This window comes from Podarcis gaigeae (assembly GCF_964106915.1).
Source record: "Podarcis gaigeae genome assembly, chromosome: 3".
NCBI classification, from domain to species: Eukaryota; Metazoa; Chordata; class Lepidosauria; order Squamata; family Lacertidae; genus Podarcis; species Podarcis gaigeae.
Window position 1 is genome coordinate 85135776 of NC_139680.1, and position 14269 is coordinate 85150044.

Sequence of the window (14269 nt, forward strand, 5' to 3'; positions counted from 1 at the left end):
AAATTAAGTTTGTAGTTTTAAAACAAAGACAGCCTTGGCATTATTAGTTTCAAAGGCGGGGGGAGTTGTCAATACCACAGAGAATTCAGGTGGATCAATCCAGAGCAGAATTAGACATGGGGTGTGGGGATGCTAAAAGTCAGGGTTGGGAAGGATACAATATTTTTGCCTCCACAGCTCCTGGAAATTTTATCTGGCAGATCAAGCACCAAGGAATTGGATTTAAAAAACAAAACAAAACACAAGTAAACTTGGTTCTTTTTCGGTCACTTTGTAACTGCAACCTGCTTCAGAGAAACTGATGCTTTCCCTGGCGTAGGAATGCTTTTCTGTACGTCAAAATTTAGTTTCTGCTGTTCGTAACACAGTAGCAGCCATCCCTCCAATAAACTTGGCAGCCCACCATAGGAAATCAACAGCTGGCAAGCTTCTCAGCTGCTAGGGGCAATTAGGCATGTCAATAAAATAAAGGTTCTGTGAGAGTTCTGTGTGATGGCAGACTTAGAGGGAAGACCTCTGGTAACCGGTTGCAAGGGGACAGAGAGACAGCCGCTTGGAGAAATATATTACAAAGTTTCTTCCTTGGTTTCTACTCAGATGTCCACCCCATAGCACTGAATTGGGGCCTGCTCCCAAGTAGAGATAGACAAGTCTGCAAATTTTTTGTTTTCTTAGTTCCTTATTTTTCCTATCTTAACTTTGATTTACCCAATTTATCCATGCAGTTCTTTAAAAAAAAGTCCTCACAAAATTAATGTAAAATTTCCCTAGCATACACATTTTTGAACACACTTTTGCCTTCTACACACCTTTTCCGATTTCCCATAATATAGTGCATTATTATGTTTTTGCACAAATTTAAATAAATAGAGTTAAAGTTTCGACAATGAAATGGTCATGGTCAGCTTGCACTAACATCCCTTTCCACTGCGGGAGGACTCCTGCAGAATAAAGGATTGCCTCGTGCTGCATTTATGGAAGGAGGTTTGGGGAAGAACCATAGCTTGGTGAGAGAACATCCGCTTTGCATGCAGAAGATACCAGGTTCAGTTCCTAGCATCACCTATGGGAAACCCTAGGGAGCTGCTTCCGAGGATCACAGGCAATACTGAGCAAGGCAGACTCAGTGTAAGAGCTTCCTCTGTTCCTTTCAGCAGAGACTGGAAAACTGTCTGCTGAGGAGGCTTCGGCTGTGGATTTTTTTTGTAGGAATAGAAGTCCTGTAACACCCCCTATAGCAGGAGCGTAGCCGGGGGGGGGGGGGCAGCTGCCCCACCTAGATCAAGTAATTCAATGAAATACTTAAGTCACCAATCACATCAGTTCTGCTCCCCTAATAAAAACCCTGCCTCCCCAACCAAGTCCTCCCCCCGCCCACCCAACAAAAATCCTGGCTATGCCCATGCCCTGCAGCCCTGGGTTTCTATGATCAAGGTTTAGTGCAGCGCAGCACAGGTATGTGTTCAGGTGGACCTTCAGATGGTGATTCTTGGTGTGGGGCTAGGGGTGTTATTAGTACCCCTGGTTTTATCTATGTGATGTTAAGACGCGAAATCAGTGTGGGTGCCAGTTTGGGCTGTGTTTATGACAGGCATAGGCAAACTCGGCCCTCCAGATGTTTTGGGACTACAACTCCCATCATCCCGGACCACTGGTCCTGCTAGCTAGGGATGATGGGAGTTGTAGTCCCAAAACATCTGGAGGGTCGAGTTTGCCTATGCCTGGTTTATGAGCTATGGCGGAACTTCCTTTTTCTATATAACTGTTAAAGGTCCACGATATACATCATTCTGTGTGGAATAAATAAACACAGAATCAGAGGGCAAGAATTGTTGGTGTTAAATATGTTGTGATGTACTTTATTCTTTTTAACTAGCTTGTTATTATTTTGTCATTTATAATTGATGTTTTCAAATGTTCTAAGTTTCCTTGAGAAATGTGGGATAATTAATTAATTAATTAATTAATTAATAAGGAAGGCTGCCAACTGGCTAGTAGAAATCTGGCCTTTAACAGTATCTTTAAAATTCAGTTATCAGCTGGCTAAAGGTGAAGCTTTATACAACATGAAGATAAACAGTATTACCCAGTTATGTTTGCACGTCAAGCTGATCTTAAAAGTTATTGCTACAATGGTCATTTGAAGAGTTGGCAAGCCTATGCGAAATACACTTTGTTGCTGACTTCTGTAATTTCTTAGTGGTTTGGGATTAAACCTTAGGGTGTCTTCTTAGCTGAAGATTCTCCAACCAATCATTAACTCCTGATTTTTGTTTGTTATTGAGCATGGGTTCAGATCAATTAGCTACTTAACTGCTGCACCATTGATTTCAACTTGCTTTCTATATGCACAGGGCCTAAAGCACATAACTGAGAGTCTGAATACACAATTTTCTTTGGGATAGGGGGTATTGACATCATCCTGTTATCACCATTTTTTGTGCTGGTGGTAATGGCGGTTGTGGTCCTATTCTACCTGGGACTTGATAGGGTAGGCTCCCCACCCAACCTCCTAGCAGGTGAAAATTTAGTAAGTGAAACTTCCCCATCGTATTGGAAAAACTTTACTTGCTAAATTCCAGTTGTTAAATCCACAAGAATGTGCCTGGAAAAAACTTCAGCTGGTGCAGAATTCAGCAGCCAGGTTGCTCACCAAGGCAAGACGGTTTGACCGCATTACTGTGATCTTGGCCTGACTGCACTGACTGCCAAATAGTTTCTGGGCCTAATTAAAAGTGCTGGATTTGACCTATAAAGTCTTAAATGGCTCGGGACCACAATACCTCAAGGACCACCTCTCCCCATAAGAGCCAGCTCAGACCCTGTGACCTTCTTCACATGCATCCTCTGAGAGGTCTGGAGGGCAGCAACATAAGAGAACAGGTCTTTTCTGCAGTGGCTCCTCATTTGTGTAATGCTCTCCCCAGGAAAACACCATCTCCAGCTCCTTGAAAGATTCCATCAACAGTGTCTCTGAAAATTTTTATATATCACTTGGGAAGACTGGTGAATTAATGCCAGTGTACTAGAAGAAGCAAAGATCACCAGTGTTGAAGCAATGATTCTTCAATATCAACTTTGTTGGATTGGTCCTGTTGTTTGGATGCCTGATTATCGTCTTCCAGAGCAACTACTCTATTCTGAGATTAAAAATGGAAAGCATAATGTTGATGGTCAACAAAAGAGGTTTAAAGACTCTCTCAAGGCAATTTTTTTAAAATGTAGAATAAACACTGACAATTGGGAAATGCTGGCCTGCAAGTGCTCTAATTGGAGAACAGCCCTTACCAAAGGCAGGGGCAGAGGAAGGTGGGTGTGGTGCGCCCCAGGTGTCACCACTGAGGGGGGTGACAAAATGCCGGACAGCACTGACCGTGGGTCCTGCAGCGCACCCGAGCTACACGTCTCTCCTGGGAGTGACATGGTGGCTTGGGCGCCCGCAGGTTCTGCGCTGTCCCAAATGGTCTGCCCGCTGCCTCCCCTCCCCCAGCTGTAGGGTGGCTGAGTGGGAGGAGGCAGGCAGACTCGGGAGGCCCCATGGTGTGTCCCGTCCCTACAGGCAGCGTGCCCCACCTTCGCCCCGCCCCTGGGCGGCTTCCTCTGCTACTGACCAAAGGTGTCATGGGCTTTGAAGACACTTGAACTCAGAACAAAAGGGGAAAACGTGGTAAGAGGAAGGCATACTTGGCAAACCCTCATTGTGATCAACTCCCGCCCGGAAACCTATTTCCCCACTGTGGAAGGACAAATGGATCCAGAATTGGACTCACTGTTAAGACCGTGTTCATGGAAGACAATTTTACCTAGCTACGAGTGATCGCCAAAGAAGAAGAAGAAGAAGAAGAAGAAAGAAGAAGATAAGATAGTGCCCAGGAGCTGAGAAAACATTGGACTTTATTGTCCATGCTTTGGTAACACAGTTTAAACATGCTGTTAGTGAAATTTATGCTGCTTTTACTGAATGTTTTCACCTAGATATGTAACAGAAGTCTCTAATTTGCTTGAACCTCCACTTAAAATGGCTGGCCATCAATTTATAGGAAAGCCACAGGAAGGCAGGGGCAGTCTAAAGCTCTCACATTGATTAAATTCTCAGGACCCATTACTGTCTTTTCAGGAGCTGCAAAATAAATACAATCTGCCTAATAGTGAAAAATAGAGATATAATCAGCTAAAACATCTCTTAACAGCATTATTTGGCCTGAGGCATATGCAGCTTCCGAGAGGCCAACTCTTATGGATGATCTATAGATATGTCTATTGCTTCCAAAAATTACAGTTCTTTTATATTGCCTCAATGGAAAGCCTCGTACGTGATTTAGGCAGAAATATGCTTTGCATAGAAAGCAGAATCAGGATTTGCCATCAAACCAGTCTAGTGGATAATCAGGCTCACAAGTCTGTAGCGACTTTCACATTTCATTGAAAGACCAGATTCATACAACAGGGTGGGGTGGGGATATGAAGAATGCACAAGTCGCCAACAATAATGGTCAAGTTTAATTATTCTGAAAATGCCCACTGGCTGGAGATGTAGAGGTCAATCAATACTTCTGGCTGGCAGTAGCAGGGCTTAATGGAGTGGTTTAGCTACCACTTTTTCCACAGCCCACTACTCATACTGACCAAGGCAGATTGGCAGGTGGAGGGAGGACACCCATTTGCTGCACCAGCTCCCAGATTGGAAAACTTACAGTTTTCAAAACAGAAAAGGCTAGATTAAAGATCTTCTTGATTTAGCATTTTTAAAAAACAGTATCCTGTGGTAACCAATGCAGTGCAAACTCAAGGAGTGCGGCAGAGGAGTGGGGAATTAGGGGGGAAACTAGGTGGGGGCGGGTTGTGTGAATGGGGGGTGCCAGGTGTTATGTATTGAAGTTCTCACCCTGGCCACCAGGAGTATCATGTATATAGTTTTCACTCAGGTCCACGTCAGTTACTTTAGGCAGGAAACTCTGGGTTGTTGTTGCTACAATGTTGACAGCCGGCTGCCTATATAGGCAGGCCGGCTGAGCTGTTTGCTGTTCAGTTCTGTTCTGGCCTGTGAATAAACAAGAGCTGTTGAAGAATCGCTGTGTCGTCTGATATGTTCACCCACAACTTAACACCATTCATCCCAGCTGACTCCGCATGATTTCTCCCAATTCCCCCCCCCCCCCATATTCCAGACCTCTGTCCTTCTTGGAGTACACCAGGGTTGCAATGGAGAAGAGAAGGCATGAGTCTTCTTCTACCATACAGCATGTTAACCAAAACACATATCTGAACACATTCAGTATAGGTAATGACATACAGAGTAGCTTCTCACTGTGTTTGGGCTGCAACTGTTGTGATGCTTAATATGCCCAAATTTTAAAAGCAAACAAACTGGGTTTGATACGTTTGCTCAATCACCTTAAAATCAGTCTATTAATCAAGTTACTCTTCAAGGGCTATCCTTCTGTCATTTGATTTTTTGTTGTTCCATTCACTTACCTGGATTGAAGGATGAAGGCAGTTTCTACAATATCCTATACCAACTGTGTAAAAAATAATAATCCACGCTCTTTAATATGTTTTCTTGATTACTGCAATTTTTGAAGTAAAAAAAAAAAGAATAAACGTAAGTTTTATCATTATCTCTGACTTTTACAGAGGAAAAAGTGGCAGTTTGCTCAAAGATTAAAAAAACAAACTCACAATGCAGCCAGGTCATTCCCTTTTTTGTTCTGGACATGTTGACAACCCTACGGGGATGGGCCCTAACACCTTCCGCTGCTGCTTCAAAACAACTAGACAAGAGTTGTGCCTGTATATAATCAATCTGTTTCTTTCTTGTTTATTTTGGTTGTGATATGATTGCTAATAGAGATACTCTATAGAAAACCCTAAAGAGGGGCAGGTGAAGTGGACGACAAGAGGCACCCATCTTCCTTCCCATCTTGAGGGCTAAATTACCGTAAAATGAGGAAAGCCACTCATATGGTTCCAATCTGTTAAGAGAGACCCTTCATCTGATTGAAATAATCGCTTTTTAAAACACACACATGCACCAGTAAGTTGGCATTCTATTCTTCTCCCTCAGATCACATCTCTCTTAGAATATCACCCTTTTAAAACACTGAAGGGAAATGGCAGGCAGAAAAGATTAACAGGCAGGACGTGATTAAATTGTGGAAATTGAGGAAGGAGAGAGAGAAGGAAACCACAGCAGTGCTTTTCTTTCTTTTTTTAGTTTATTTTAAAGGCTTTTATAATGCAGAATCTACACAGATTTCTATTTCTCCAAGACGCTGCTGGCAACAAAGCAATTAAGAGAGCCCAGACAGGTGCTATTACACATGACTCATGTAGAGTGGCACTGGTGACAGGACCTACATAAAACATGTCATCTTAAACACACAGGTTTGAATTACCTGCAAATAAAAAGATACTAGTTACAACATGTGGCTTTGCTTCAGGATTTGTGTTCGGTTCCCAGCCTAGTGCCTGGACACTAACTTAGCAGATGAATCACACACAGTTGGTTGCAAGTGTTGGTCTTTTGTTGTTTTACAATATACCTCTCAGGAACCTGATGCACAGGAATTAGGACTCAGCTGCAATGAGCTCTGGCTAACTTAAGATAGGTAATCAGAAACAAATTGGAAAAATTATAGTAAAAAGCTGAGGGATCTGAAATATCAGGAATGACTAAATAGTTCAATTATGTACAGCTCGAATGAGGACTTTATCACGCTGATGATTAAAAGCCAATGAAAATTGAGTTTTACATGTTGCTTAAAAGGCGTTAAAGGCAACAGTAATATTGTCAAATAATCTCAGAAATGCAGTATATGCTGCCCTGGGCTCCTTTGGATATAAATTCATAATTAAAATAATATATGGAATACACCCAGTTAGGGAAGCGCAATGTCTCCCTTGCTTGAAACATTAAATTCAAGAGCTGAAGTTTTCCTCAAATGCAGTGATATAATCCACTAAAATGGCACCATTTATGGGCTACTTTGAGAGGCGAGTGGAGCTGCTCACCTGTCAATCATCTGATTTCATATGACATAGGTGATTCAATTTGAACCTGTGGCTTGCAAAGGAAGAACTGGGGAGCACACATAAGAATGCTTCTGGTTGTTCCTTCCCAGCTGTGATTTGGCACTTTTTGAACATGGCAGCAGGAAAAGGTGCCAAATTCACAAAGCACTAAATCTACAAAGCACTTCTATTTGAGCTATCACACCTACCATATTTTGCCTGGACACTTCAGCAATTCCTGTCCAGACACTGTTTGTGAGAGCCGAATACCGGTTATGTCCAGGAAATTCCGGATGTATGGTAACCCTCAGATACCCTACTGTTGATTTAGCAGATTGAATAGGATGCTTCAGCACATCCATTCCCTACTATGCACATGTGTGGGGCTCTTCAGTCAGCACATGCTTGAGGGAGCACTACTGACAGTTGAATCACAAGCAGAAACATTGTGGAGAAAAATTAGTTCCACTATCAAGAGGAGCTTTCTTTCATGCAACCAAACCAGAAGTGGAAGATGTGTCATCGAGTCCACCTGGGATTTGGGAGGAAACGGCATCAACTTCTCCCAAAACTTAACCTAGGTGCAAATGAACTCTTGGGACAAACACGGAGAACCTGTGTCCTGCTACAGCTTACTATCTCTGAATCTTGTTGGATTTCAAATGGTAAACAGAAACACACAAGCAGCAGAATCACAGCAGGAGCTGAAGTGGCACTGATAAAACCGAACTCATTGTGAGAATGGTTCCACTTGAAGTACATTGAATATATCCAGCTGCTACTTATAGACAGAATTCTGAGGGGATAAAATGGCACCATTTATCCATGTGATTCCATCCAAGTTTGTTGCAAGCAGTATATTTTGTAAGATACATTGACTCTCTAGTTGATGGGAACTAATACAGTAAATGAAATGTAAGAAAGGCCCATTTAAAATAAAAATACGGCTTTCTTTTTTGTGTTATATTAACACATCCTTTCAAGTTTCAACCTTTACCTGGTTATTTGAAGTGCATTGGTTTCAGTCTGGTGCTGAAGGCAACCAACCCTAAAGGCCAGTTAGATTTCTAGAATACATACAGATTAACACGATGGTCTCACACACCGAGTTTGGGAAGAAGGAGAGATACAGCTCATGAATCATTAGGTCAGGCAGACTTACATCGCTGTGGGTCAATGCTGGTGCTCCATTATTTCAGAACTACGGGGCAGGGTAGGGAATAAGCAAGGAAATGAGGTTATTATGGGAAAGGGATGCACCAGAATACAATATTCAGAAGAGACAGCTGGATAATACTGTATGGTTCTAACAATAACTGGAACCAGGTGCAATTCAGAGCATCCCTGCCTAATCACACAAACACAAAAAGGAGAAAACCTTTCTGCTACAGAACACTCCCCCCCCCCCCAAAAAAAAACCCTTCTGATTTTCAAAAGGCACTCTAAGGGCTCCATTTGATCACAACCACCAGAAAGGCCACTTGCAAATGAATTGTAAAACTGTGGTCAGCTGTGATGTCACAAAGGCTCACTTGGGGTACTGAACTGTGATCTAGTCTGCAGCTATTATAGGCTTTGTACAGACCACAGCTTCACAAAGACTTGGAGACTCTTGTCACAGCTGTATCTTACTGTCTTTTGTGGGTGTGCCCCCCATCATAGTATCTGGTGCACCACACATTTATGAAAACTCTTTGAGCAATGTCACGGACAAGCCTAAAGTAGTTCCACAGATGTGTGGCCCGTTCTGCTGTAACAGACATACGCCCACATTGCTCTGACTGTTGTACAAAAAGCTTTAAGAAGCAACATACTTCCTGTCCACTCCCACACCTGGAGTATAGAACTGGTAAAGTTTTTAATTTTAATTTTAATTTTAATTATCCAGAGATGAGTGGTTATTCACATAAATGCTAATGTCATCATTTTAAAAGGGAAAATGTGCATGGCTATAGTTTTTCAGGAACATTTTCTTCTTTTAATTTACAATTCTTTGGACAATATGTGCTCCTCTTTCAAATCTTAACACCACAATCTTATACATGAATTATCATGGGTAGTTTCCAGAGTTACATGGGACTCACTTCCACAAATATGAGATTACACACACACACACACACGTTAAACAGGCTTATCAGTCTTCTAATCAACTGACTTCAATGAGCTCCCTCTCCCTTTCATTTTTACAACTATCATTCTACTCAAATAAAAACTGACTAAGAATTAGCGCTACTATAGTGATAAAACAGGTAGTAGCTACTATTTATTCACAAATGTAGTTGTGGGAGAGGAGGAGTGAGAGCTCTGGAAGCTTCCTGGGGCCCTGCTGCAACTTTCTGAGAGCATAGTGAGGAAGGAAAATCCACTAGGTCTGTGAGTGGAAAATATACTGTCATACCTCATGTTACGTTTGCTTCAGGTTGAGCATTTTCAGGTTGCATCCCGCGGCAACCCGGAAGTACCGTAAAGGGTTACTTCCAGGTTTTTCCAACACAAAGATAAAGAGACAGAAAATGGTTCATTGGCTTTCTTTCTTTCTTTCTTTCTTTCTTTCTTTCTTTCTTTCTTTGTTAGTTTCCTAATGACTACTGTTAAACACACATGAGCAGGGCTAGTTTGTTTCCCCCTCCAGCTGCAGTTTTTTTAGAAAATGGTCCTAATGAGCTCCTATTTCATGCAGGAGCTAGTGATAAATGTTTGGATTTGATATCCCGCTTTATCACTACCCGAAGGAGTCTCAAAGCAGCTAATGTTCTCCTTTCCCTTCCTCCCCCACAACAAACACTCTGTGAGGTGAGTGGGGCTGAGAGACTTCAGAGAAGTGTGACTAGCCCAAGGTCACCCAGCAGCTGCGTGTGGAGGAGCGGGGAAGCGAACCCGGTTCACCAGATTACGAGACTACCGCTCTTAACCATTACACCACACTGTTCATTCACCTATTCATCTTATTTATGTGGTATTCTTATACACTGCTTTTCATCAGCAATGCAATTTACAATTAGGTTACCAGATTTTTTTCAATGAATCCGGGGACACAATCAATCAATCAATCAATCAATCAATCAATATTTTTTTAAAAAAAGAGAGAGGAAAAAAGTTATTTTAAAAAAATAAAGAATTAATCTCTTCTCTTCTATAGTCTCTTCTGTTACATGGCCTTCTTGAAGCACTAGCCATGCTTGCCCCCTCCCTCCCTCCCTCCCCCCCCCGTCCTTGCACTGCGATCCCCTACAGGCTTACTCGGAAGTAAGCATTAGCAGAAACCCCCTCCTCCTACTGCTGCCCTGCCCGCCTGTCTGGGCATTTCCTGTGCAGGCATTGCCCAGAGGCCACCCATCCACGCCACAGTGTGCCCAGTCAGCGGGTCTGGGGCAGAGCCAGCGGCAAGCGAGTGGGAGGACGCGCACTTGGGCTGGATCAGCTCGTCTCCTGCTTGCCTCTCGTCTGCGATGGCCAACAACAAGCTGGCCAACAAGCTGAGCCACCGCTTGCAAGTCGAGAAGCACAATGGCGAACCTGAGCAGCAGCTGCAGATGCCCAAGCACCAGTTGGAGACTGAGACCAAGCCGACGGCCTTGGGCAGCAGCGCCAATGGCAAGCTGAGTGCCAGCTTGCAGTGGTGCACCAAGCTCAACGACCCCGCACTGCTCTCCCTCGGCAGCGGCGCCCAGCACTGCATTTTCAGCCCCTGCAGCAAGTCCCCATATGATGTGTCTTGTGCAGAACACATCATACGGGGACTTTCAGCAAGGCAAAATGGCGGGCGCCATGGCAGCGGGCAGCTCCTGAAGCGAGCCAGAGCCAACTGCGCTACCAGGCTGGCTCTGGGCTGCTGAGACTGCCGCTGCCACTCCCGCTGCCACGTTTCCTGGGGACATTAGATGAAATCAGGGGACATTCTGGGGATGGAATTTGTCCGGGGACAAATTTGCAAATCTGGGGACTGTCCCCAGGAAACGGGGACGTCCAGTAACCCTACAATAAGTTATTTTTTTCATCTGCCTATAATGCCTGTTGCATTCTACAGTGGTACCTTGGGTTACATACGCTTCAGCTTACATACAGACTCCGCTAACCCAGAAATAGTACCTCGGGTTAAGAACTTTGCTTCAGGATGAGAACAGAAATCGTGCTCTGGCGGCAACAGGAGGCCCCATTAGCTAAACTGGTGCTTCAGGTGAAGAACAGTTTCAGGTTAAGAACAGACCTCCGGAATGAATTAAGTACTTAACCCGAGATACCACTGTACATATATAGGAATTCAGACAGACCCATCTCTCTACACTACAGTACAAATGGACACAAAATTGGTATCAGAATCTGCTGGTTACCTGAAAGTGGCCATATGAAAGAAACTTTAATGGCAGATTCAGGTATGAGACTGAGGAATGTCAGTTAAAATTGTTAAAATTGTTAAATGTTAAAATTGAGTTTAATACACAAAATGGCCTACAACCTTCCCCTCAACTTTCTTTTCTTGGAATAAAGGGCATGTCTGCTCCACCATTTGCTCATAAAGAACTTTTAATGTTCCTCCTTGCAGTGGCGCATATGGAAATAGCCATGCAATGATGTACTGCTTTGGGCTTGAACACTGAAGCACATGGAGAATAGTCCTGCTTGAAAAGCTGACATGTCAAATTTGTAGGACCAAAGAGAATTCTAACCCCCACCTATTCTATAATGTGTGGCAACCACTTTTGGATTATATCCATTGAGAAGACCGCGTGAACTGTAAGAATCTGATGTGATATTTTAAGCAACGTGGTTAATGTGTTGTTTGTTATGTTATGTGTGAGGTGCAAATTGAAAATGAATAAAAATATTGTTTAAAAAGAAGTTCACGTCTATATCTATGGCTATAAATGTAGTGGTTTTCTATCCAACTACATATATTAATTAACATAGCAAATTAAGGCCCATTGTGTTATCACTGATTACTTTTGTTGTGAATGATCACTGTGTTTATGTTGCATACTTTAAACTCAACCACTTAAGAGATTTTCTTTACAATTGGCATGCAAATTCTGTTGAATAAATGCATAATAATCTCAACCTATATTTTGTACATTCCATAGTCATTTTACTCCAATGTTTAAAACATTTTAAAAGTTAGTATTGCTACCTATATGACTTATTAGTCACTTACTGCAAGAAATCTCTAAACAACTTATAAAAAAGTTAAGGCACAAATGTGTAGCACAAAACCGTAACAATAAATTTCAGTAACACCATTTCAATAATCCATAAACAGACCCAGCGGAACCCCCCCTCTGCAGAATATTTAATCAAATGGGCCATAATCAAGCTAATCATAATCCATTAAGTTTTAGCTTAGTGCCAGAAAGATGGTTTATGATGGTGTCAGGTGGACCCTTAAATAAATTTGTTAAAGTGGTCCTGGATTCTTCATTCGTTTAGCAGCTTCAGGTGTTTTAATACAACATTAGTACTAATAGGGGGTCTGGCTTCTGAATAATCACTCATAGGATCACATTCTACACCTATTTTAACACCTGCAAAACAGAACATTTTCCATGTTCCTCTTTTTTAAAAGAAATGCTATAAGATCCGGTACCACAAAGCCGTCACAAGGCACAAACCAAAAGCAGGTTTAATAATGGGACGGGCGCTTGTAACTTTAACAGCAACAGCACAATACAAAATTTAGGTGCAGCACATACAAGCTGGGGGACCTCCGCCTCCACCTGGGGTTTTTTGTGTGTGTGTGGTTGTTGTCATCACGCCACTTGGCATTAAGTTCTGTTTAAGGAAAAGAGGAGAAAGCTATCTATTCTAGCTCTTCCTTTTAAATTGGGGACTATTATCAGCGCAGCCCCTACAATTGTTTACTCAGCAAGTAAATCCAACACACTTCGACCGGGTTTACTCGCGGGGAAGTGTGCATAAGCTTGCAGCCTGGCTCCTCCAACGCTCTCCCTCCAGTGCGAAGGCTGAGGAGAGGGAAGAAAGCAGCCGCGAACAACGCCAGTAGGGCAGCCCCAACAGGAATTCCCGGGATTGCTCCTGCCTAGACAGGGAATTCCACCAGCGCGGGGGAGGGGAAACTCCTAGGAGTGACTCTTTACTTCACGCTTACTTCCGGGTTTCTGCTCTCCCGCATGCGCAGAGCCTTATCTGCCTCACCCCGGACTCAATCTCTTCAGACTGTACCATTAGCAGATCATGGTGCGGGGGGTGCCTGGTCTTTCCCCAACCACTCTTCTCGAGCTTATTCGCCCCTGGAAGCTTTCCGCTTTAAAGCTGTGGTAACACTAGCCTTCGCTTCAGCTCTCTGTTTCGGCTTTGGCCTCCTCACCCGTCCCCGGAAGCCCCCCACCCATTTCCGGACGTTGGTACACTCCTCTCCCAGCAGATCCTGTGGCCGGGCAAGACCACCTCACTCGCCCCGAGGGGGAGGAGCCGAGGGCATTGTTGGGTCAGGGGGCGCGCGCCGCCCGCGGGGCTAGCGTGTTGCGGGCCCGTCACAACCCCCCGGCAGCCGCCGCCCGCCGCTCAGTGTCACCTCAAGCACCACAGGGCGCGGCCGCCTCCTTTTCCGCCGCCGCCGCCGCCGCCTTCGCTTCAGCTACCCACCCGCCCCACCACTGCCGCCGCAGTGGTAGCGCCCGACTCCAGCTGACCGGCCTGGAATCCCGGCTTCGAGCCCCGGCCTGGACCCTCCGCCTGGAGCTGCCCCTTCCTTCTTCCCTCGGCCCCGGCCCTGAGATCCGCCGCTGCTGCGGCCGCCAACGCCGCCGCCGCCGCCGCCATGGGAGACGCCGGCAGCGAGCGCAGCAAAGCCCCCAGCTTGCCGCCCCGCTGCCCCTGCGGCTTCTGGGGGTGAGTACGTGGTCGGGGAGGGCAGCGGGCAAAAGGGGCCAGGCCTGGCCGGGGCTGCCGGTCTGGGGTCTCTCCGGTCCCGAGGGCCTGGGTGTGTGGGTGGGGAGGCCAGGCCGGAGGGGAAGGGTTCGGGGAGGGGAGCCCCTGTTTCTCGGGGAGGTCGGGCGCCCTCTTTCCACTCCCTTTCCCCCACTGGAGGAAGAGGAGGGCGGCCCTTCTCCTCCTCCTCCTCCTCCTGTCACTGGGATCCCTTCCCGAGACCTGTGACTGCCTCGGCTGCATCACAGTGGCGGGGGAAGCCGGGGGCTTGAAGGCCTAGTCGCGCTTCCTGCCAAGTGGGGGTGGGGGCTGGGTGGCGAAGAAAACCCACGACTTATCTTTTCATTCTTCACTCCTCTCTCTACGGCGGTTTGAT

General features: G+C 44.9%; 1 protein-coding gene across 1 annotated transcript in view; it reads left to right on the forward strand.

The window, feature by feature from the left end:
- Nucleotides 1-13172: 13172 nt before the first annotated feature.
- ZFAND3 (zinc finger AN1-type containing 3) overlaps nt 13173-14269 on the forward strand; it is a 136162-nt gene continuing 135065 nt past the window's right edge. The window contains exon 1 of the mRNA XM_083732817.1: nt 13173-13854. Within this exon, the coding sequence (XP_083588943.1) occupies nt 13784-13854 (71 nt within the window). The 5' untranslated portion in view covers nt 13173-13783. The remainder of the gene's footprint in view (nt 13855-14269) is intronic.